The 23,305-nt window shown below is 34.6% G+C and overlaps 5 protein-coding genes and 1 long non-coding RNA gene across 8 annotated transcripts; 1 reads left to right on the top strand and 5 right to left on the bottom strand.

Moving 5' to 3' along the window:
- Positions 1–1,812: 1,812 nt before the first annotated feature.
- LOC113475196 lies at positions 1,813–2,658 on the bottom strand. Its single transcript, XR_003396946.1, has 2 exons — positions 2,237–2,658; positions 1,813–1,935 (listed from the first exon to the last, which is right to left on the bottom strand). It is a non-coding gene; the product is annotated as an uncharacterized LOC113475196 (long non-coding RNA).
- Positions 2,659–3,615: 957 nt separating this feature from the next.
- On the bottom strand, positions 3,616–8,361 carry LOC100186174. 2 transcript variants are annotated; one of them, XM_026839063.1, is made up of 7 exons: positions 6,967–8,361; positions 6,647–6,761; positions 6,394–6,566; positions 6,102–6,206; positions 5,874–6,033; positions 4,883–5,107; positions 3,616–4,010 (listed from the first exon to the last, which is right to left on the bottom strand). In XM_026839063.1, coding segments are annotated over exons 1-7 (1,002 nt in total). In that variant the 5' UTR covers positions 7,189–8,361; the 3' UTR covers positions 3,616–4,008. The 2 variants fall into 2 exon arrangements, with proteins under 2 accessions (XP_026694864.1, XP_002123766.1); XM_002123730.3 differs by having other exon boundaries at positions 3,763–4,010; positions 4,868–5,107; positions 6,967–8,354.
- A 150-nt stretch (positions 8,362–8,511) lies between these two features.
- On the bottom strand, positions 8,512–10,410 carry LOC108950427 (baculoviral IAP repeat-containing protein 3-like). Of its 2 annotated transcripts, XM_018816150.2 has the most exons (4): positions 9,575–10,410; positions 9,350–9,517; positions 9,008–9,120; positions 8,512–8,838 (listed from the first exon to the last, which is right to left on the bottom strand). In XM_018816150.2, the coding sequence occupies exons 1-4, from the start codon at positions 9,580–9,582 to the stop codon at positions 8,768–8,770; spliced, it is 360 nt and encodes a 119-aa protein (XP_018671695.1). In that variant the 5' UTR covers positions 9,583–10,410; the 3' UTR covers positions 8,512–8,767. The 2 variants fall into 2 exon arrangements, with proteins under 2 accessions (XP_018671695.1, XP_018671694.1); XM_018816149.2 differs by having other exon boundaries at positions 9,350–10,410.
- Positions 10,411–10,807: 397 nt separating this feature from the next.
- LOC100178292 (marginal zone B- and B1-cell-specific protein-like) lies at positions 10,808–13,121 on the top strand. Its single transcript, XM_002123289.5, has 3 exons — positions 10,808–11,112; positions 11,894–12,105; positions 12,566–13,121. The coding sequence occupies exons 1-3, from the start codon at positions 10,888–10,890 to the stop codon at positions 12,735–12,737; spliced, it is 609 nt and encodes a 202-aa protein (XP_002123325.1). The 5' UTR covers positions 10,808–10,887; the 3' UTR covers positions 12,738–13,121.
- On the bottom strand, positions 12,647–16,322 carry LOC100175978 (proton-coupled folate transporter). Its single transcript, XM_002123147.5, has 7 exons — positions 16,050–16,322; positions 15,429–15,769; positions 15,031–15,152; positions 14,569–14,757; positions 13,923–14,089; positions 13,363–13,603; positions 12,647–12,891 (listed from the first exon to the last, which is right to left on the bottom strand). The coding sequence occupies exons 1-7, from the start codon at positions 16,288–16,290 to the stop codon at positions 12,825–12,827; spliced, it is 1,368 nt and encodes a 455-aa protein (XP_002123183.1). The 5' UTR covers positions 16,291–16,322; the 3' UTR covers positions 12,647–12,824.
- Positions 16,323–16,325: 3 nt separating this feature from the next.
- Positions 16,326–23,286, bottom strand: LOC100187000 (proton-coupled folate transporter-like). The gene is made up of 8 exons (XM_018816146.2): positions 23,266–23,286; positions 22,097–22,369; positions 21,357–21,697; positions 20,578–20,696; positions 19,712–19,900; positions 18,994–19,160; positions 18,172–18,412; positions 16,326–17,350 (listed from the first exon to the last, which is right to left on the bottom strand). The coding sequence occupies exons 2-8, from the start codon at positions 22,344–22,346 to the stop codon at positions 17,275–17,277; spliced, it is 1,383 nt and encodes a 460-aa protein (XP_018671691.1). The 5' UTR covers positions 22,347–22,369; positions 23,266–23,286; the 3' UTR covers positions 16,326–17,274.
- Positions 23,287–23,305: the final 19 nt, after the last annotated feature.

Below are 23,305 nucleotides of genomic sequence, written 5' to 3'. Positions count from 1 at the left end.
TTACACCTATATATGTTAGCCTTTCTACTTTTTAGTATACTGAATACCTGCTTTCATTCAATATTAACGTCAATGCCACCGTGATTAGGGCGTAATTACCAAAGGGAAATTTTGTATTGTTTTGCCAGCTTAATTATTAATAAAATAAATTAATAATTGGGCACGGTGTTTTGTTTCATAGTGCAACCATTTTATTGAAAATGTTTTTTTAAACGTCAATGCCACCGTGATTAGGGCGTAATTACCAAAGGGAAATTTTGTATTGTTTTGCCAGCTTAATTATTAATAAAATAAATTAATAATTGGGCACGGTGTTTTGTTTCATAGTGCAACCATTTTATTGAAAATGTTTTTTTAAACGTCAATGCCACCGTGATTAGGGCGTAATTACCAAAGGGAAATTTTGTATTGTTTTGCCAGCTTAATTATTAATAAAATAAATTAATAATTGGGCACGGTGTTTTGTTTCATAGTGCAACCATTTTATTGAAAATGTTTTTTTAAACGTCAATGCCAACAGAAGGGTGTACTTGGAACCAAAAGCACTATGATTATTTAAACTTTCAAAACAAAATGGTGTATTATAAACACTCGACACAATAAGTTTTGAAAAGTGGCCCATACATGTTAGTATACCGTAGTATATAAATATGTGCAGCTTTGCCCAGTGTATATGTAAATAAGGTTCTACAATGTACATTCTACAATCTACATGAATAGTTTAAGCGAGGGTCCGTTTGATTTGTTTTGCTCAAGGTTGACCTATGGTGGACTAGATTTGACAAACATTCTTTAGATATGCGTCAACATCCACCGTTGCTAGTTGCTAGGCAAACCTCTGGTGCTCTAGTGGGGTTAGTTAATAAAACTGATATACAAATTCGCTTTACTGAAAGAATATATTTTACCTAAGCTAAAGATCAAAACAAACGTAACAAAATACCAAAATCCTAATATTTTTAAGAATTACATTAGATTTTCCCCAAACATAGATTTTTACTGTCTAAAAATCGAGTTTTTCAAGACAGGTGAACGAAAATTTCCATTTTAGAATTATTAAATTTTATTCCAAAAACATTAACTTTGTTCTAAAAACACTATTTTCAAACAAAAACATTTTGTTCGAAAAATATCATTTTTGTTTAAAAAACATAATTTTTGTTCGGATAGAACAATATCTTTTTGTTATATGGTAACATTATATTTCGTTTGAAAACAAAAGTTTTCGTTCCCAAAAGAATATATTTTGTTCCGAATATAGCCTATAGACATTTCTTTGATTAAAACATTGTTATAAAATCCTTATAATTTGCTCCAAAAACAGTTGATTCTTTCGAATGCAATTTGGAATGTCTAAAAATCGCGCCTTTTCCCAAAAAACATGTTTCGTTTTGGGATCATTAAACTTTGTTCCGACGACAAAATTTTTATCGTTCTGATAACAATATATGTTGTACTAAAATTGATATAATTTTTTCCAAATGTATTATAGTAGGTCGGGGGAAGTTGGGACACATTTTAACTCTATTTTCTTGTCCAATGTGGGAGTAAACAAGGAACTTCCAAAAATTATAAAACTATATGCTCAAGACTCCCTTATGCGCCGAAGGTGTCCCCTCTTCCCCCATCCTACTATATATGTTTCCTCCATTACATTTATTATGAAAAACACTGTCCTAAATAACGCTTTACAAATTGTGTTACCGATTTACTCCGTCAACGCAATCCGTTTTGTTGGCTAACCAAAAAATTTTTTTCCCCCCCCCCTTTTATTTTGGGGAAACCCCCAAAATTTTTAAAAAAACATAAATATTAAGAATATTCTTGTATTAAGTTGCATTGCTTAATCAGTACAGTTTTATTTCATGTACCTTATTCAAGGACTTTGTCTGGCATGATCTTTAGATTCTTGGGTAATTGATGCTTGAGAACCATCTATGCATATATGTTAAACATTTTTTAAAAAAAGGTTGAAGTGTGACGAAAATGAAAAATTAAAATATATAAATAATTTTTACTTTAACAACATCTTATCTTTTGCTCTGTTAGCAGTATTCTGCAAATTACTGAGACCATAGTATATTGAAGTGTGGCGTAACTGTGCACTTATGCGAGAATAGTGGTCACGTGGTCTCGTTAGCTTACTATTACTTTAGTACTACGTTAAGACTGAAACGAAAACCGACTATCTATTCTTTAAATACATCCAAATAGGTTAGTTTTTTACTCTTCATACCTTTTTTCGTTCTTTAAGAAAGTAACAAGCTTTGCAACAAGCAAGCTTTGGTCTATTTTCTCTTCCAATAAGTAGAATGATGAGAAGTCTTCGATCCATCTTTTGTTGCTGTTAATCAACTTGTAAAGTCTTATTAAACTACCACTCCATTTATACTGCTCTGTGTCTTATAGAATCTGTTAAGAAACCTATAGGCTTTATTACTTTGAAGTGGGGAGGGGCGCCTAAAGGAAGTTATGCTTTATTTTAATTATATTGCTTCTTAAGCGCTTCTTTAACTACCCTTCAAGTCAATGCATCTAAATATCTGTAACATCAATGCAGCAGCAACATACAATTACTTGTGTTACTTATTTATTCGCTTCATATAAAATCAGGTACACACAGTAGCGTTAACACACAGTGCAACAATGGCGTCCGGTCATTACGATAAAGTCAAGCGAATGCTAAATCCTAGCGGTAACAGGCCAGCCAACACGGGGCTAGCACCACGTCGCATGCCAAGATTGCGGCAAGAGACGTTGAATTTAATTAGGCGCGGGCAATCACCCACGGACTGAAACAAGGATTACTACGATTGTTACACTTGTAAGTTTGAGTATGCATTCTAATGAAGAAACGCCTAGGTTTCGGGTCTGAGATAAGGGCACATCCGTATTAAATTACACTCACGACAGAAGTAACTAACACATCCACAATTAAATCCAATATCATTTAGTTACGATGCGAGTTTTCTAACCACCGAGCTACAGCGACGGTCTGATTATACACTATAGCAAAGGTATTTTTAGAGAAATCACGTGACTCGGTTTGCTAAAACTTTTAAAATAAAACGTAAAGACATCCCTTTTATTATTGAAAGAGCGCATCCGCAGCCATTAACGTCCCCCAAAAAAGGCGCTATACAAACACAAGGCATTAACTGTTTATCAAAAAATCAAATGAAACCGGCACATTCGCGAGATGATTAGCTGTACTGGCGGAAACTTAATCATTTATTTATCAGAAATATTAAGAAGTCATTTCAGTATTATTAGCTTGGTTTAATGGCTCTTAACTTGCACGTAATCTAGTATAGTGAACAACACTCTGATTTCAGGAAATACTCAAACATGGCTGTTCTATGTCAACTTTTAGCGATCCTCGTTTTGTGGCGATATCCTGTATCAACTATTTTTAATCTTAGCCACCAGAAGAGAAGAGAAAACCGGACCGTATTTAACAGCTCTTATTATTTTATGCGCTGCGGCGCATGCGCCCTTTAGAGCCCGCCTAAATATATCTTAATATATAATATTATACGTATAGCTACGTGATACATTACTTAAACCGTATAGGTCTAATATCACTTTTGAAATAAATCACAAAACAGAAAGGAGAACTGCACATGTGGTTTTATTAGCGTGCGTTACGAAACAAGCAAGTTCGTTGACTAAAATATAGATTTGGGGGTTTCGCACAGCTTATGTTTTTTCTGTGGGTACTAGAATTAAAAAATATAGAATTGAAAAATATGACAGCAGCAGTAGGTGTCAAAGCTCTCCAATTTATTGCGAAAATGATTGACAGATTTTTTACACGTGGAGAAAATTTCTTCATATTCAAGTTCGCAACACCAAAGGTGAAAAGCAATTCCCTCACTTTAAACGTGTGTATTCGGCACATGCTTAATTATATACTCTGAAAATATTTGGCACTGGTCATGGAACGGTTGTTGTTGTCTCGTTTACTTGCGGTGTACTGACGATTCTTTGAAGGAACTTCGAAGGTAGTTCTAAATATTTGGCATAAAACATCAATAATTGGTTGTTTGTGTTTTTATTTTTTTATTTTTTTTTATTTTAACTCCTGGCTATAAATGAAAACGTGTATAGCAGAATGGGGTACGATGGGACGAGTTTTCGTTTTTTTATAGTCCCATTTGAATAGTAAGCATATTTTATTTTCGCGATATAAATGGGAACATGTATATAGCGTGGGGTACGATGGGACGTGTTTTCGTTCTCTTTATAGTCTCATTTGGTGGAAACATAGAATATTCAAAGAATTATAACTATATTCTAACTATACTTTAAAATAGTGCTGTTAACGTTTAGAGAATATAGGATATATTATATGCTAATGGTATCCCACATTACCCCTTAGTATTATATAGTAGGGTGGGGAGATGGGACACCTTTTCATTCTATTTTAGTCTCATTTGGTAGTAAACAAAGATTTTTAAAACCGTATCCTTACGACTCTCATAGACTGTTGTTAATTGGTAAAAAACGATCGGGATATTTAAATATTTTGTGCTTAAATGTGTCCCATCTTACACCACAAGACTATATTACCAGCATGCGCAATGTAGGCAATTTAACAGTTTAAGGTTTGTAAGAAAAGCCCCACCCTAATTATAAATTGGTCAATTTTCAGTTCATGGTGGTACCCGACCGGTAACTAGTGCTCGACAACGTTAATTACTTGTTTCCCACAGCTAATTGCTTCTTCCTCGGCCCGTTAGTTGGGAGTGATTTAATGACACGGTAAAATTAACACTGGCGAGTCATTCGCGGCAAAACTTTCCGGACAAACCAGTTTGACCAAATTACACAAAATCTTTACCGATAAAACAGCTACTTTAATTACCGGTAACTCTCGTACAGAATTCGACCGACGAAAGCTCTCGCCATTCGTATTGATAGTAATCCGGGTCATAGCGACATTCAATCTTGATTGATACTCGATTGTCTTGGGTAGAGTATCCGGCCTTACAGAAGTAGAATACGTAGAACGACCATTGATCTTTGTATACAGTTCCAATGAAATTCCCGGCTCTGTAAACGTTTGCTTCTGAAGGTGGAGGGTTAATATCCCCGCATGGTGAACCTGGTTTGTAGTAAAGATCGTTTAACAGATTTTATAAGCACACTCCCGCGCGGATTAATTAGTGTAGTACTGTGGGGTAAGACGGTCGCCTTTATAATATCCAAAAATCCTGATCGTGTTTTAAACAATTGACAATGGTTGGTGGGAGTGGTGAGGGTATGGGTTTACATTTATTTAAATTTTCTTTGTTTACTACCAAATGTGACGAGAAAATAGAATGATAAGGTGTTCCATCTTCCCCCACCTAACTATATAAGTAACTCATGCGTATATACGTTTTCAGTTATCAACAAAATCTAACCCCATGCGTCATAAAGAAACGGATACTCGATTTGTGCCCGTAACCAATCAATATAACAGCTTAATTATTATAATGCAGATCAAAGTCGCTACATTACGCATAATTTTTAAACAAAATCATGAGGGTATAACGAGGTACCCATAAAGTACGGCTGTGTTTTTAAATGTCTTGGATATAAACCCCTATCCCATCGACGGAATAAGAATCAGAATGTGTTATAAAATACGGGAAGGACAGTAAACCAATACTTTGTTGAAAACGCGATATAAAGACACAGCTGTTTATTCATTAGAGCGACCACCGAGAGTTACCGTAATCATCACCTATTCTGGCAGCTGGAGATTACTATACGGGTCACAAGGTGTAATTTACACGAATAGGTGACGAGATCCGCTAATTAAATTGGAAAAACTGACGTCGACTTAAAAACTCGTTTTCGAAAACCACCTGAAAGAAATTTCTCACCAAAGCTCGAACATTGCAAAGGCAAGTCGATTCTCCAGTAAAAGTTGCCTTGGACACCGACGTTCGACTTTGCCCACAGCCCTGCGACCTCTTCCGTTCCTGAACCCGGCAACTCACTTGAACAACTTAATACGCCCCCAGTCAGGACGAATTGGCCCGCCTAAACATTGAGAGTTCCGATAAAGAAGGGCTTAATTGGGCAGTAATAAGGTGGTGGCCTTGACTCACCCGCGCATAGTACTGTTCTGATTTTATCCACTGTAGGTGATCATACGCATACCTCACGTACGTTTTGTCGCCGTCCGTCGCAAGGGTAATTTGAAAACAATTAATCTAAAAGAAAAGAGCTTTAATTGAATGTGAATTTAACTTGCGCCTTTATCCTCGCGTGGCCGGAAAACAACAGTCGTTATAACACGGGTGTTCATACACTTCGCGCCAGCTTACGAGTTACCATGTATGTAACTTTGTGGTTGCTTAATTAGCGCCACAATATTGCAAAATGCACAAAACAACCTACCAATTCCCGAGATTGTGTTGTATTTGTACGGTACATAGGTATGAAGGTAACAACAAGTGCTCGCTGTGCTAAAAACTCGGAATTCCCGATGGCAACCCGAAAAGTTCTTTGAATTTCTATTTTTTCCTCTTCGCTTTGTGGCTCACGAAAGAAAAGTTTTCGAAAAGTCAAATCTAAAAATACAAAAGAAAATAGCTCGGAAATCACGCCTCGTCACTTCAAAGAGTAATTAACCAAATCTCTTACGTCATACCTCCGTATTCAGTAGCCAAAAGAAATGGTGCAAGTATGATGACGTCATTTTGGATTTGGTCCAAATGATGAGTAAGAACAGGTTGTCCAAAACTAATCGCACCGACTGTGTTTATCTACAAATACAAACAAACAAGCTAAAAAAAACAATTAATGAAATATACACTACATGACAAAAACTGTGGAAAGAAAACTCTATTTTTTTGTTTAGAATTTTTAGATGGTTATATTGATCAAGTTGAGAGAAATTATATATTTTATTTTCTTTAATATCCGTGCACCTATTTACAAATAACAAATGTATATTTCAATGTAACTCACGTATAGTTCATTGAACATCGCTCTTCCGTATACGTTAATTGAACTTGTTAAGTTAACCTTTACATATCCCCTGCTCCAATCTTCCAGGCTTAACCTGGAGTCGCCATACTTCGACCCGAAAGGCAGCAGTTTCTGACAAACCGATATCGCAATCAAGGCATGAAGTACAGTTACCATGTACAGTGACCGTGCTGTATCTGCGAAGTATCCTGCCATTTGCATCTCCCCTGATTGGCAAAAACAAGATGACCACTCACTTAATCACTGCCAGCCTCAAGTGCGAGACCCGCTTCAACCCAGCGCGACTTTTAGCTATATGACGGCGACTTCTCTTAAAATCTTTAATTCTAAGTCTGGACGCCCACGGAGCAACCATCACTTGAGGCGGATAAACCTTTTTGAAAAAAGCGTAACTTCTTTATTTAAAATTTTATCCCTGTGAAAGCGACTGATAATTGAATCTAAATGCAGACGATGCGAACTTAAATAAACCATATATATTGGAACTAATTTTAACAGTGCCGACATTACACCAAAAAAGTTTCAGCGTAAAACCATGTTTTTAAAACTGAAACGCGTACCATACATTAAAACAGTTTTTGTCATCTTTATTACGTCACCATAGTGCGAAATCTATAGGTACGAATGATTTAGGAAAGTTTAGATTAGAATTTGAAAGGGATTTTTAAAATGATTGCGTTACACTGAAGAGGTTATTACTGTCATTAGCCACTCACAAATTATATACTATAATAACAACATAATCTAAAGTCAAAACACGGATAAACAACACAACAAATATAAAAACATATAAACTAATTATGACCAAAAACAATACTCACTATAACACATATAAACAGACAACTTACTAACACGAATTTTACCGACAGTATATTTAGGCACAAGTAAAACTAGTAACAGTGTATTAAATTATCACAGTGTTTAATATATAAACGATCGGTTTTGATATGGCTGCAAAAATACTACGATCAAACGTACATGAATTAATTATTTGGTACAAGTGTCTCCGTAATAATTCTGTACAAGCAAATTAACAACTACAAACAGAAGTATAAACACGCGTATACAAAGCACCAACAAAAACAAACAGATACTAAAAGTTCATTCACTAAAATAGCTCTATATTTATACAGAAAGACAAAGGGAATAATAAAAAAATTAATACAAGCAAATATTGTTGACATGTTGTGTTACACTTAAAATAAGGTCCTAAAACGGACGTACAAATAATTTACGCTATGAAATACTTTCATAAGTCATGTCTCGTAAGACAAACAAAAATCTACTAAAAAAAAGTAATGTCTCGTGAGACAAACAATAATCTACTAAAAAAAGTAATGTCTCGTGAGACAAACAATAATCTACTAAAAAAAGTAATGTCTCGTGAGACAAACAATAATCTACTAAAAAAAGTCATGTCTCGTGAGACAAACAATAATCTACTAAAAAAAAGTCATGTCTCGTGAGACAAACAATAATCTACTAAAAAAAAGTCATGTCTCGTGAGACAAACAATAATCTACTAAAAAAAAGTAATGTCTCGTGAGACAAACAATAATCTACTAAAAAAAGTAATGTCTCGTGAGACAAACAATAATCTACTAAAAAAAGTTATGTCTCGTGAGACAAATAATAATCTACTAAAAAAAGTAATGTCTCGTGAGACAAACAATAATCTACTAAAAAAAGTCATGTCTCGTGAGACAAACAATAATCTACTAAATTAAAAAGTCATGTCTCGTGAGACAAACAATAATCTACTAAATTAAAAAGTCACTTCCTACAGAATGGGACCGTAATGTGAACTCGCTGGAATGTCACTCTCGGCAATGCAGACCAGTGTGTGGAACGCTGTATATAAAAAAACAAATATATTGGCAACTAAAAGCATAAATGAATATAAAGTCCGGTATTCTGATTAACATGTTTGTTTAAAGTTCAAGCCGATGTGTAAAACGCTGAATAATATTGAGGTAACTGAACTATATATGTTGGTCCGATTAAAACGTATGAAATGTACCTTTAGTTTCACTTTGATGCTCGCGTCTGATGCTGAAGTCACAATCTCTCGAGTGCCACCTAGGGGATGTAACACAATCGCCTACATTCCAATTTTCCTTTACAAAGTCGCACCTTTATTGAAAATTACATAATATCTTTGTCAAATTACGATTAGGAAAGTATAAAAAGGTAACTGCCCAAAAAACTATTAAGTTCAACGCACTGCTTCAAATGGCGGGAATCGCGGGATCTAATTCAGAAAATTGTATTACATAACAGATAGCATCAAACCAGTTGAAGTTAAATTTATTTTCCGAACCCATCGTTCAGCTATGTTGTAACATGTTTCAATCTAACTTACTTGTAACACTTAACTGTATAGGCATGTCCTGTATAGTAGAAGCCGACCCTTGCCAGATGACGTATATTGGCTGGAGAATCGGGTGGAAACCTCAAGAACGTGCTTATTCGGAAACTTTCATTTGATTTGTCGCCAACTATCTCTTCGTGAGCTGTAGTGTCTTGTACGCTAAAATCAAACATTAAATTAAAATCAAGTACACACTTATGTAATAAGTTAACTTACGAATTCATCTTGTGTTCAACAATTTATCAGATGTTGTGAGGTCAAACAACTAATGGGAACTCAACACAGAAAAAGCTCTACCTATAAAGCAAACCAGCAAAAATCTGAAAAGAACCGTTCACACTACCCGGTAAATAACCGTTCACACGACCAGGTAAAGTACCCCGTCAAGTTCCAGGTGGCAGGTGCAACGAAGAAAAAGTTAAACAAAGCATTGTTCGTCATGCCTGAAGTCGCGAGGTTTATTGGTAAGGTATATGCGTGACTTTGTATAAGCCAAAACTTGTTTTCAATTCGTTATGCGCCACTAATAACAGGAATATGAATTGAAAATAATATGATTTGTCTTAGATTTTGCCTATTCACATTTTAACTGCTAGACAATTTATTTTTATGTCGAACGTAAAGATGTATAAAGTTATGATAATCAACCAATTATTTATCGAATAAATTGTTTTTCTACACGGAAATAAACCAAATAAATATCAACACGTGTCCTTAATACTGCAAATGTATATAAAACACGAAGTTACTGATTAACCAATGAAAGTGCGAGACGGTGATGGCGTCACGGGCTTTTATGCCCGCGGCGCTTTTCTTTGTAAACTATAAAAGCTGCAACAAACGTGTAAAATCTAATTCGACAGTTAAGCTATTAATGCAGTGAAAGGACAGTGTCGAAACTTACTTACGTGCGAGAAATAACGAATGTTTGCGTAAAGCTGAAAGATATGGCAACAATACATACATAGTACAGTTGATGTAATAAATAAAAGTTTCCTGAATCAAGAAAGTAAACATGCTTAACCAGCAAAGCACGTTGATTGATGCATTGATGACGTCATAGTGTGCCCGGAAAGACCGAGTGGCAAATTTCAGCACGTACCAGCAGACGCCGAGTTTATAAGGCGCAAAATGTACAGTGTATGCTTAAACAAAGTTACAGTCATTACCTTGGTTATTAGTTATTTTAAAAATGGCTAAAGCTTTAAACCGAGGCGCTCAGAAACCGGTAAGCCAAGTTTCTGCTTGACAGTAGAAGTTTCGTGATTCAGTTTTGTTAACAACGATCAGACTGTTTTGTAAATATAGTTGTTGGTGTTCTGCGGCAACAGCGTCGGATTTTAGTATGACCCATATATATACAATACAGTATTTCATATCGTTATCGGGGTATTGTGTTACGTTAATTAACTATAACACATGTAATTTAATAAAATGCAGTCAAAAAACGAGTTACTTTAAGAGGTACACATTAAATATATTCCCAAAACTAAATATAGAATTGTAGTTTTAAGGATTTTTAAACAACTATGTTTCTGTATTCGCTTTCCTTGATTATACTGAGTCTTTCAATGAATGGGTTTTGCCAGATGGGCAAATCGAGCGTAACACAAGACGGTGATAGCAACTCGGGTAGTATTAGTATGGGACCACCTGATTTAAGTGACGAAGAATCTCAAGCAAACTATATGCCTGATTTTCTTCGTTGTGAAGCTTGCACAGGGATTTCGGAAAGATTCGCCACTACACTACAGGTGACTAAAAAGATTGGTTTTAATCTCTTTGAAGTGACTAAAAAAACGTGTAAATATTAAACATAAAGTGTTGAGTTTTGGTAAAAAAGATCATAAACAAAATTCAGCATATCTTATATACTGAGACTCCAAAAACTAACGGGTTTATTCATATATAGTAAACCAAGTAAAGGATGGGGAAAGATGGGACACATTTGGCACATTTTATTCAAATATCCTGATCATGTTTTAAACATTTAACAACGGCCTATGGGAGTCGTGAGGATACGGTTTTATAATTTTTTGAATGTTCTTCGTATACTACCAAATGGGACAAGAAAATGGTATAAAAAGGTGTCCCATCTTCCCCACCGTACTATATCGCTATATCGTAGGGTGGGGTAACATGGGACATTTTAAAAGTGTTTTATACTAACACTATTTCATCATAAAATATATGTTACAGGATTTTTCGACAGTGTTCTAACGACTATATATATTATAAGAATCGTAATAACTAACACTTTCTCATCTTAACCCACGGTACTACATACAACATTACATGTCCTACTTTAAGTATATACAGTAGGGTATATAATTCTAAAATCCAACCTTCACGACAACCACAAACCGTTGTTAATTGTTTAAAACACGATCCGGATATTTGAATATATTGTGCCAAAGGTGTCCCATCTCCCCCCACAGTTCTATAAATCGTGTACAGCACCGTAGTCTATCACTAAACTTCTGAACCAGTGTATTTATTAGCCGACAAACGTAGTGACTTGTCGTTATATCACAGAAAAATATCGACAAATCAAAAGCTGTCAAGTCTGGCAAGAAGGAACTGGGAGAGGAAAAATTGCTCGAAATATTTGAAGGAATTTGTTCCGATAAGGAATGGAACGGGTATGGGATCAAGGAGGTGAATGGAAAGAAGAGGATCGTTTATCCAGGCAGCGACGCGGAGGATGTACCAGGAATTATGCAAGGAGGGGGACCTTGGCCGAGGAGGTATAACGCTTGGAAGAGTTTGAGCTTTAGCCTTTAGGATATGGGCTGTGACGGCAAAAACAAATCCAAAAAATAATCACCCAGAAAGTAACACACACGGTAAATCGTACACTGGTACGAGGTGTATGAACATCCGTGTTATAACGGCTGTCGTTTTTCGGCTACGCTAGGGTAAAGCTTACATTCGTCCATTCGTACTTATCCTGGCGTGGCGGAAAAACGATAGTCGTTATAACAACGGATGTTCTGTTTCGTACACCGCGTGCCGGCTTATACGAGTTACCATGTATGGAACTCTGTGTTTTATTATTTTCTGTATGACCGAAAATTTAAACATTAGTGAACACTGGGTTTGAGCAATTGCCGCTAAGTGTTTTGCTCAAGGAAAAATATGCCCATAATGGTAGCAGCGACGAGCCTTGAACCATGGGTGTTATTTAGTCTGCTTTTGTGTTAACAGACTTTCTGATATGTGCCATTCTTATCTGGGAGAATATGAGGAACATGAACTGTACACGACATACGTACAGAAGAAAACTAAAGGATTGAAAAAACTTTTATGTTCGAGCGTTTGCCGAAGCTCTTCAAAGTCATCGCATAAAAAGAAGAAACCAAGAAAAACGGAACTTTAATAAAATGCACCGAGTTTTAAATGTTAGACAAAAAACATAACATAGCAATTCACGTATCAGCAAACGATGTGTTGATACACACCGCATTTATATTTCTTCTGTTACGGTCTGATACGCCAACGATAATCGTGGTAAAGTTTTGACATAGACGAGCCTGGAAAATATGTTAACATTGCAATTAGTATATTCTGGGCAATAAAACAGGATTACAGAAAATGCCATGAAAAGCATGAAGGCATCACATGTGTTCGTTTCACATTGTAATCGTTTTTCAAACATTTACCGAAAGCAAACATTACGTAGCTGCAAATATTGCTATCTCATATACAATTAACAGTCTATGCGAGACTATATAGTTATAATAATACACAAACACAAACTATACCAACTGTTGAGTTATATTGTTGAATAAAGGGGTATCTTAGGGTGGGGTAAGATTGGACCTGTTTTTATTATTTTTTTCGTCCAAACAGTTAATTGGTAGTAAACAAAGAATATTTACAGAATTATATGTTGTTAAAAGTTTAAAACACGATCAGGAATTATACATTTTAAGTGCTAACGGTATCCCATCTTACCGGACAACGGACAAGTATTATAAAACTATACTCAAACAGATTTTTACCTGAAAATTAAGAGCAGTGCCCCGCCAATAAATGCTCCGATTACGAATATTGCTCCTCGGAAACTGGCAACCGTTGCCGAATAAATCCCGTTAAAAATAAACGAAGCAATCAACAGCGAAATATTTTGAGCTGCCGCTATTGTGGCAAACACAGCTCCTTGTTCGTCATGCGTCACCATTCGTGACATCATACTACGTAAAACAGTGGCGGGAATCGTGTAAAAACAACCGAGAGCCAGACCTGTAAATTGTTAGATGTATTTTTAAGTATGTAGTAGGGTAGGGAAAGATGGGGCATCTTTAGCATATAATATTATGGGGATACGGTTAAATAATTCATTGAATTTTCTTTCTTTACTGCCAAACGGGACGAGAACATAGAATAAAAAGGTGACCCATCTTCCCCCACCCTACTACACTTTTTTATTTGACTGTATATAGGCGATAATTTGGACAACCCAAAATACTTACGTTGGATAAATGATTGTACAGTATCTTTCTCAAAGATACACACACATTATGGTACATTGTATCTAGAAAACTGATATTTTATGCATTACCTAAAAACAACGACCATGTATACTGAGAAACTGCGAAGGTTACCAAATTACATATGGATGACGTCATCCCCATGAAAAAAATCCACCAATCAGAAAGTCGAGCGTACAGAAGTTTAAACGCTACTAAACCAAAGATTGAAGTTGAAGAATGAATCATTTGACCGTATCTGGGTCGAAATATAAGTACAGATGTTAGGCTAAATTTTAGAAGTATAGTATGGGATGCCTATTGTGGCTGTATTCTATACTGTGTTTTTAGGCGGTACAAAGCATATAACAATGCATATGTGTGTATGCATATGTGCATTTGATTTTAAATATGCATGTGTTTGCTTTTAATTTTATAGCAAAGGCACAGATGCCTCCGACGTTGTAATAGAGCAGGGTGGGGTAACACGGGACAGATTTATATTTTCTTTCCCACCCTATTTGGTAGTAAACTAAGAATACATACAGAAATATACGTAAACCTGCTACCATAAACAACGATGTCAAAACACAATTAGGAAATATAGGATTTAGGTTTTAATATTATTCCATCTTACCCTGCAGTACTATACGTTTTAAAGTAGCGCACTAGCAATTTGCAAACTTTCCCTCACAAATGACCTAGCTTGCTAAGTTTTAACCAAACTGAACACCTTACCCGATCAAGTTAGGCGACCAACAAAACGGCTCGCTGAGTTCGTATACTATACTGACGTCATCCAAACCTATATAAAGCACCATGTGCAAGAATAAACAGCCGAGAAGTGAGAGTAGAAAGTAGCACCTTTGTTTCTCCAGTGTAAGCATGCCCCATATGTTTAGGAAAGGTCGCCAAGTGAACAATTCTCTAAAATTATGAAAAATTTTGAACTCTTTCAAGGTAAAATGCAATAGGGAAGATGGGACACCTTTTCAGTCTAGGGAAGATTGGACACCTTTTTATTTCTTGTGCCATTTGGTAATAAACAAAGAACATTCAAAGAATTATAAAACCGTATCCTCACGACTCCCATAGACCATTGCTAATTGTTTAAAACATGATCAGGATATTTGGATATTATGTGCTAAAGGTGTCCCGTCTTCCCCCACCTTACTATATAGTTAGTTCCGTATATATCACCTGAAATCATGTCGTATATTAGTAGATCTTTCAATTGATCTAGATTCGCGCAAGAAAAATATAATGTACAAAAAAACGACGATTGAAAGCGCCAAAAGAAGCCACAGCGGTTGCTCAAAACCCTGAAACAGCAGAAAAATTGCGCATTAAAACAACATGTGGTGCAATTTGTGCAACCAAAAAGATTAAAATTCAAATCAAATAGTTTTAGTGTCGCTTTCTTGTTTGAAAACGTGTCATAGGATATAAAACCTTTAGGCTATCCATTTGCGATATTACATGCAAGACTGAAAACATATTACATGCAAGAGACACTTTTAAAAGTTGGTCCACATGTATTTGACCAAACTTTCACACACCACAACAACTTTATAGTTTCTATTATAAATAAGAAGTACCTGTGAACCAATCCAAAGCCCTTCCGTAATTCCAGCTAACAAGCCAGCTAACCCCAGCATTGCTTCACCCACTGCAATTCTCAACGTCCGTTGTTCTGTTTTGCTAAGGTCGGATAAATACGCAAAACACACGGCGACCATTGCTGGAAAGTCGCCAGTCAACCCGCAAACCAGTCTCGCAGCAAGTAACCAGGCGATTGGCAGTTTCAAATTAACGACAATAATGTAAACCACGATAAGAAATATAAAACCACCGTATATAAGAATCAATGGCATCGTCCGACCAACGACGTCGCCCCACGAACTCATAACAGCAGATGTGAAAAGGCTTGGAATTGTACCTGTTAAAAAATATATTTAAATTAAGAAAGATAGCCTACCGTACATATCTAACCAAATAATAACTTTAATTGGCTTTTCGATTAAGGTAGCGAAGATTTAGAAAAATTTTAAACGAAAAGACCGGATATATCGACAAAACAACAGTTGTTAAAACACACTTACATTTAAAAACATATTTACATTTAGTTGAAAAAAAATAAGAGAGGTCACTACACCTAGCTAAATTAAAAGTTGTACATATTAGCTATAATACACATGATAAACTATTTCATTACCAACCTGCTATGTTAAGGTAAAGTATCCATAAACTTGTTTCAGAAGAGACTTTTTCTTCAAGTTTAACAACAGGATCTGATTCATTGAATTTATTACAAGTTTTATCATGGTCACCAAACAAACCATTGCTTTCTGCTACTTGCTGGTATATAAACTGCTGGGATATTGTTGAATAAAAATTGATAATGAACATGCCACTAAACAGCAGAGGTTCAACTGAAATTTCTTTCAGAAAATTCCTCATTTTTATCTCATTTTCAACCTAAATGCCTATCAACGTCTGAAACAAAAAACAAACACTCAAAGTTTTTTTACTCAATGTACAAATGACAGGATACGAACAACGAAGTGCTGTGATGCATTATAACTCTGTTAATGATTAAATCTAGTTGCACTGTGTAAACAATATTTGCAGTAAGAGATAGTTAAATTATGGTCGACTAAATACTGAAACAGCTTTGACAGGGCTAAATTTCGAAGACCAAAACTTAAATTAGTTCAGAAAATGTTCTTTATATAATAGCTACTGGCTATAGAAAATGAGAAATTAAAGTCTAGTTTATATCCTGCAACTAAATTTGAAATGTTTAGTTTTGGGGGTGGGGGTAGGTTTTAGCTGAAATCCAGACCTGGTTTTACAAAACAGAAAAACCCTATTACGAAATGCTTAAAACAAATTTTCTAGTTTCAATATTTACAATAAATAGTTTAATGTTGATTATTTGAATTTTTAACATCTTAATATCTTTTAGCATCTTATGGCAATATGTTTTATAAAACCTAAAAACACCAAAGTATCTTAAAACAGATAAAACTTAAGAAATATTTAAAAAGACAAGAAAAAAAAAAATTGAAATTAACATGCATAGTTAAAAAAAGGTCCCATAAAAAAATTATATCGAGGTATCATGAATGCCATGACTGTTGAAGTAAATTTGTGTTGTGAATAGTGCGAAGTATTAGTTGTGAATATGGAACGCATTAGTTGTGAATATGTATGTATTTAAACTAAAGTAAATAATCTTTCAACGGCTCATCTGGTATAAAAATTTGTAGTTTGTTTCTTATGTTAAATAATCTTTAAGTGGCTCATCTGGTTAAAAAAAACGAAGTGTATTTCTGGTGTTTCGTCGGAACAACACTACGATTTTTTATACCAGATGAGCCGTTGAAAGATTATTTACATTGTGCTTGGTAGCGGAACACAGAAGTAACAAAGTATTTAAAGTTAACAATTTTCTTCAACTTGTGAATATTCTGGTATCTTCAACTGCAATCGATCTTTTGTGTATTTGTAGACAAAACTGTTAAAATAAAATTGTTGTTTCAGTTGATTAAAATTTAATTATCTAAAGTTAAAGAAAATTGTATCTTATTAAGACCAATACCATAGATATAGAAAGTCATACAGTTTTGTGGCACAGTTTTAAGAGTGGCACAGGATACAGTTTGAGACTTGCCACTTACACCATTGTTAATATGTCGCAGGGCAGGACAACTGTCACTGCCCAGTCACCCGACAGGCAGAGATAAATAATTTTTCTTTGATTATTCATAACCAAACTAAAATATTAATCTAAAAAAGTTCTCCTGGCTAGTTTTTTTTTCGTTTTTTTATACAACATTCTTGAATAAAATGTAAAAACTTTGCAACACAAAACAAATTTTTTAGAAGAGCAAATTTAGAAAAAAAAATTTCTGGAAGAAACAGTTTATATAAGCAGGGACTGATTCTCAGTAAATAACTAAATATATACATTATGTTAAATTTAGTTTTGATATAGTAGGGTGGGGGAAGATGGGACACCTTTTCATTCTATTTTCTCGTCACATTTGGTAGTAAACAAAGAACATTTAAAGAATTTTAAAACTGTATCCCTACGACTTTCATATAGACCATTCTTCAAAACAAGACCAGGATATTTAGAAATTATGTGTTAAAGGTGTCCCATCTTCCATCACCCTATTATACAATAAATTAATCCTATACCTTATCAAAACATTTATCACAAGCAAAACTATAAATTGTTAAGAATCAGCGTCTCCTTATATATTCTGTTGCTTATATAAAAAGTTTCTAAACATTTTATCACAAGCAAAACAATCAGTTATAAGTTTTTTGCACCTGAAAATGATAAGAATAAAGACTGATATTCCAACTGCCACAAGAAACACAGTACCAGGGAAAAATGCGACTGTCTCTTTGTAAATTGTGTTGTACATAACTGAAGCGCTGAATTGGGAAATAGTTTGTGCACAAGCAACTAATGCAAATATTGAACCTTGCTCTTCAGGGTTGACTAAGCGAGACAACATACTGCGTATTGCCGTTACAGGCATTGTGCAAAGTATACCAATTGAACAAGCTGTTAGAAGAAAAAATACAAGAATTTCACACTAACTGGAAAAAACATATTAAAAAAAAGTTTAATGAAAATATTTTATAGGGTGTTTCATTTCACTCCTAATTAACACAAATGTATGTATGTAACTTCTTATTTTATCCTTCCATGGCCGTAAAACGACAGTCGTTAAACACGGGTGTTTTGTTTCATACACCTCATGCCAGCACACGAGTTATCGAGTATATATGTTACTTTGTGGGAATTATTTTTTGGTGTTTTTTTTTATATGTGTGGCTGATAATTTGGACAACCCCTTAGATTATAGTGACAACTAGGTTAGAGCAATTGCCGTTAAGTATCTTGCCCAAGTGCACATACTCCCACAATGATAGCATTGACAAGCCTTGAACCCAGTACCTCTGGGTGGGAGGCAGGCGCGCTAACCAACTGTGCTACGGCGGTGGACAATGAAAATGTAATACTTATACATTTTATATTTTACTCAGTGTAGGTATGCAGGCATCTGTATAAAATTTTTAATGTAAAAATAAATTAAAAAAGATCCATTAGCTGTACGCCACTAATTAGTCTCTGTATTTTACCTAGATAGATATTCCATGATTGCTTAGCAAATGCCAGGATAAGAAATGAAGTTGTCATTGACACAACACCTATGAACACAAACCACCAATCACTACATCGATTATTCAGGAGTTTAAACGCAACGAGAGCGACTATGAAAGATCCGGCAGTGATCATTGAACCATACCTAGAATATTTCATATTTTTTATAATATGGGGGTTGTCTAGATTGTCACTCATACTATATAAAAAAAACTAATTATACACCCACGAATTAAAAAAACTTGGTAACTTGCAAGCTGGCACGAGGTGTATGAAACAGAACACCCTTGTTATAACGTTTGTCGTTTCCCAGCCATGCGAAGATAAAGCAAGTTACATTCATTTATAGTAGCTTGGAGTAGGATGGGATACATTAACACAAAATATTCTAAATTTCCTGATTGTGTTTCAAAAAAATTAACAACGGCCTTTTAGAGTTGTTAGACTTAAGACTATGGTTATAAAATTCTTTAAATGTTCTAACGAAACCAGAAAATATGTCTCATCTTACCCCAACCTACTGTATTCTATAATATATATATATATATACAATTATAAACAGGCAACTAAAAAGGGCCAGTGCTGTAGCACATGTGAGAGCACTTCCCACTGTTAAGCGCAAATATATGAATATATATTGACCAATCAAACAATGACTGGTACAACTACCATTCATAAAAAGATTTTTTAGCTTACCCGATCTGGTCCGAAGTCCAACAAAATGGTGGGCTAAGCTCATACACTACTATGACATCACTATACCCATTATACAACACTAACACAAGAAAGAAACAGAACAAGACAGATAGAAGTTGCTTTCCTCGTTTTGCCTCGAGCGTTAACATTCTCCATAAACCAACAAATGGATTACAAGTAAAAAGTTTTCTGGAAACATAAAACATTTTTTTAGGAAAAAGTATGTTTAGATTAGGGTATTAATAATAGACTAATGTCTACCATATAGTTTCTTATTTCATAAAAATGAACTCATATGAATTTGGGCCAATATTACTCAACTTTTAATGAGATATACTTATGTCATGGCATGCTTTAAAAATACTTAACCCCACAGCCACAGCCCATGCTTAATTAATTAAATATTAAAGATATAGTGAGGTGGGGGAAGACAGGACTTATTACATATTATCCAAATATCCTGATTGTGTTTTAAACAATCAACAACGGTTTATGGGATTTGTAAAGATATGGTTTTAAAATTCTTTAAATGTTTTTTGTTTACTACCAAATGGGATGAGAAAACAGAATAAAAGATGTCCCATCTTTCCCAAACTACTGTATGTTTTATTATGGTGTCGTATTATATAAACAACCCTGTGAAAAGAAGTCTCTTCATACCCTCCAAAACAACTCGACCGACCAAACTAGATTTTAATTTAAGGATAATTTCAATAATGAGACATTAAAAGCAATTTTTATTTTAACCTCATTTAAAAAAAAATTATTTTATTTTGAACACCTCATTTTTTTAGGTTACATTATGTAAGTTTTACACAACCATACTATATATTACTATTACTAATATAAAGCATGGACTAATATACTTTAAATCTTGGAAAAATGAAACATCATCTCTTTGTATTGATTCCGGTAGTAAAAAAAGTGTGTAAACAAAACCAAATATGGTAAGAGCGAATGGCAACCACAATGGCAACTCAAGCCCCTGGAAAATAAAACAAGTAATAATAATTCTACAGGTTAAAATGTACTATACTAAATATTTAAAATATATACTAAATATATATATATATATATATATATATATTAAAGCAACCAAAGTGTTCAGTAACAGTTCTATTTTACTCAAGAGTCCAAAAAATCATACAAAATAAAACTAGTTTCACACTACAAACAAATATAGGTGTATTAGTATGAAATCCATTGAACATATATAGATAGATATATATCAGTATAAAACAACGGTTCTTGAACTTGATTAAACCCATGTTGAGGTGTGTTGGACAGAGAGATATTACTAGCTTAACACAATTCAGACTTAGACAAAATATTAAATAATTTCAATAGAAAGTTATCACGCTGCAATAAGCTTGGGTGCTCAATGAATACTGTCAAGTGTCAAGTATCAACAAACTGTTAAGTGGTAGTTAGAAATTTGCTGAGCCATACTAAAAGATAACAAGACTAGTCAGCATAGTTTTCTCTTTAATAATTTTTTCGTTCGTTGTGAATTTGCTCTTTGGTAAGCTACGAATTGCGTTAAAGCTCGGCGAACACAAGTTTTTACACTTTCAGCACATCCCTAGTAGCAATTAACAACCAAAAGAATTCAAATTGTATATTTTATATATATACCTTTTCTTACCTGTTGTTTTACCCAAGCACCAGTTACAAAGCTCCCAACCACACCCCCAATGCCAATAGAAGCTTCAGCTACTGCGAATCTTATTGTACGGCTCTGTGTTGAAGAGATATCGGCAACATACGCAAAACATGAAGCGAGTAAGGCAGTAAAGTCCCCACTTAAGCCACAAACCAATCTCCCAATGAGAAGAACATACAGTGGAAGTCGAAAGTGGAATACAGATATATAGATAGAGATCATCACAACTGCACCAAGATAGACTGATATCATGGGCTTCCTTCTACCAACTGTGTCACCCCATGAGCCAATCAATGTAGCAGAAATTACTGATGGAACAACCCCTGCAAGATTAATTATTAAATATATATTATTTACTTCATTAGGTTAATGTTGCTGATAATACTGAAGTCAAGTGCATAGAGATGGTTAGAGCAGTTGTTCTTAACCTCCATATCTCTTTCCTGCTGGTCCGCCAAACATGTTACAATTTACTTTGCTTTGCAGATACTCCAATTGAACCACATAATAAAATTAGGCTAAATTATTAAAAAAAATAGCAGCAAAGTTTTCACCATTTTTAAGTAAATAAATACCTTACTGTAAAAAAACAAAAATATACAGCAGATACAAAGTCGAGAGATTTTTTGAGAGCTAAGTTTGTCATTTAAAACTAAAACAACATATTTACTTATTTAATATTACATGCCCCAAACAGATTCTTTATTCTATGATTTTCTTACCGGCAACATTTAAGTACAAAACCCATAGACTTGTTTCTGCTGAAACTTTTTTCTCCAATTGTGCACGAGGGTCAGTAGAGTTCAAAAAGCATTGACTGTATTTTCCTGTTGCGTTAATAAGTCCGTTATCAAACGAGAATCGCTTGTAAATATATTGCTGAGAAATCATGGTATACATGGTAATAAACATCATTGAAGAAAATAATAAAGGTTCTACGGAAACTCGTGGCAAGCCATTACCACACTGCATGTTGGGGTTTGGGAAAGGAGCACCTGAAAAGTATATGAATATAATAAAAGTACTGTGGGGTAGGATGGGACACCTTTGGCACATATAATATCCAAATATTTCGATAGACTTTTAACCAATTAACAAGTCTATGGCAGTCAGTATCTATTCTGTAACTTATGCGTGGGAAGTTTTACCCAAACTGTTAGCTGAACAAAAAAACGAGAATCAGTTCAGCAAGGCACATTTCGCTTTGTTTAGCTGCAACCAGAGCCATAGAAATACCGAGTAGTCCAACCCATTGTTACGTAAATCACAAATTGAACGGCAATTTGGGTCCAAAATAACACAGTAGGTATAGGGAAAATGTATGTTTTTCGGTAAATTACAGAAAAACTTGGGCCTAAAAACAAATTTAAAGGTTGAAAAATGTAAAAAACATGTGTTATTTGTTTTCTGTGTCAAAAAAAGTCAAAAATTAGAATTAGAAGCGGTTGATTTGCGACATTTTAGTCATTTAAAGCGGTTAAATTTATACATTTTTTCTAAAAAATGTTTGGTAAGGTAAATAGAAGCTGTTTTACACCTTCCCACAATAGGAAAACACAAACAAAACTTAACAAGTTCGTTTAAACCCATTGTCAAAGTCACCACTTTTGCTCTATTTTGGACACACATAGACGGCAGTTGGACTACTCGGTGTTTATACGACTCTGGCTGCAACTGGAACCAGCAGAAGCAACGTGCACGTAGTAAGGAGAAACGCATGGAATCACTGATGCGGAAATTATAAAACATTACACATAAAAATGTATTAAACAATAATTAACGAAATAATGGTTCTATGTTTTATGTATTTGAAACCTATACATTCCGACTATTGTTTCTATTTCGTTAGGTAGATTTTTTAAAGTGAATGTAATAAATGAATGTAACTTACTTTATCCTCGCGTGGCCGGAAAACGACAGTCGTTATCACA

The sequence above is a fragment of the Ciona intestinalis genome, unplaced genomic scaffold (genome assembly GCF_000224145.3).
Source record: "Ciona intestinalis unplaced genomic scaffold, KH HT000148.2, whole genome shotgun sequence".
Lineage (NCBI taxonomy): Eukaryota > Metazoa > Chordata > Ascidiacea > Phlebobranchia > Cionidae > Ciona > Ciona intestinalis.
Note: the sequence above shows the minus strand (reverse complement) of the source record. Positions and strands in the feature narration are given on the sequence as shown.

Excerpts from the sequence above, each read along its gene's own strand:
- LOC100175978 (XM_002123147.5), bottom strand. The coding sequence starts at position 16,290 with ATGAGGAATTTTCTGAAAGAAATTTCAGTTGAACCTCTGCTGTTTAGT. Across the intron at positions 15,770-16,049 it reads ACTTTACCTTAACATAGCAG|GTACAATTCCAAGCCTTTTC; the intron begins GTTGGTAATGAA and ends ATTTTTTAACAG. Across the intron at positions 14,090-14,568 it reads TGGTCGCCTAACTTGATCGG|ATACGGTCAAATGATTCATT; the intron begins GTAAGGTGTTCA and ends ATTTCGACCCAG.
- LOC100187000 (XM_018816146.2), bottom strand. The coding sequence starts at position 22,346 with ATGCAGTGTGGTAATGGCTTGCCACGAGTTTCCGTAGAACCTTTATTA. Across the intron at positions 20,697-21,356 it reads GTGCTTGGGTAAAACAACAG|GGGCTTGAGTTGCCATTGTG; the intron begins GTAAGAAAAGGT and ends TTTATTTTCCAG. Across the intron at positions 17,351-18,171 it reads TTTATTCTTATCATTTTCAG|TTTTGTCTACAAATACACAA; the intron begins GTGCAAAAAACT and ends TTATTTTAACAG.
- LOC108950427 (XM_018816149.2), bottom strand. The coding sequence starts at position 9,531 with ATGTTTGATTTTAGCGTACAAGACACTACAGCTCACGAAGAGATAGTT. Across the intron at positions 9,121-9,349 it reads TATACAGTTAAGTGTTACAA|GTGCGACTTTGTAAAGGAAA; the intron begins GTAAGTTAGATT and ends TTTTCAATAAAG. Across the intron at positions 8,839-9,007 it reads GCATCAAAGTGAAACTAAAG|CGTTCCACACACTGGTCTGC; the intron begins GTACATTTCATA and ends TTTTATATACAG.
- LOC100178292 (XM_002123289.5), top strand. The coding sequence starts at position 10,888 with ATGTTTCTGTATTCGCTTTCCTTGATTATACTGAGTCTTTCAATGAAT. Across the intron at positions 11,113-11,893 it reads GATTCGCCACTACACTACAG|AAAAATATCGACAAATCAAA; the intron begins GTGACTAAAAAG and ends GTTATATCACAG. Across the intron at positions 12,106-12,565 it reads GGGGGACCTTGGCCGAGGAG|ACTTTCTGATATGTGCCATT; the intron begins GTATAACGCTTG and ends TTGTGTTAACAG.
- LOC100186174 (XM_002123730.3), bottom strand. The coding sequence starts at position 7,188 with ATGCAAATGGCAGGATACTTCGCAGATACAGCACGGTCACTGTACATG. Across the intron at positions 6,762-6,966 it reads CGATGTTCAATGAACTATAC|ATAAACACAGTCGGTGCGAT; the intron begins GTGAGTTACATT and ends TTGTATTTGTAG. Across the intron at positions 4,011-4,867 it reads ATTCTGTACGAGAGTTACCG|AACTACCTTCGAAGTTCCTT; the intron begins GTAATTAAAGTA and ends CCAAATATTTAG.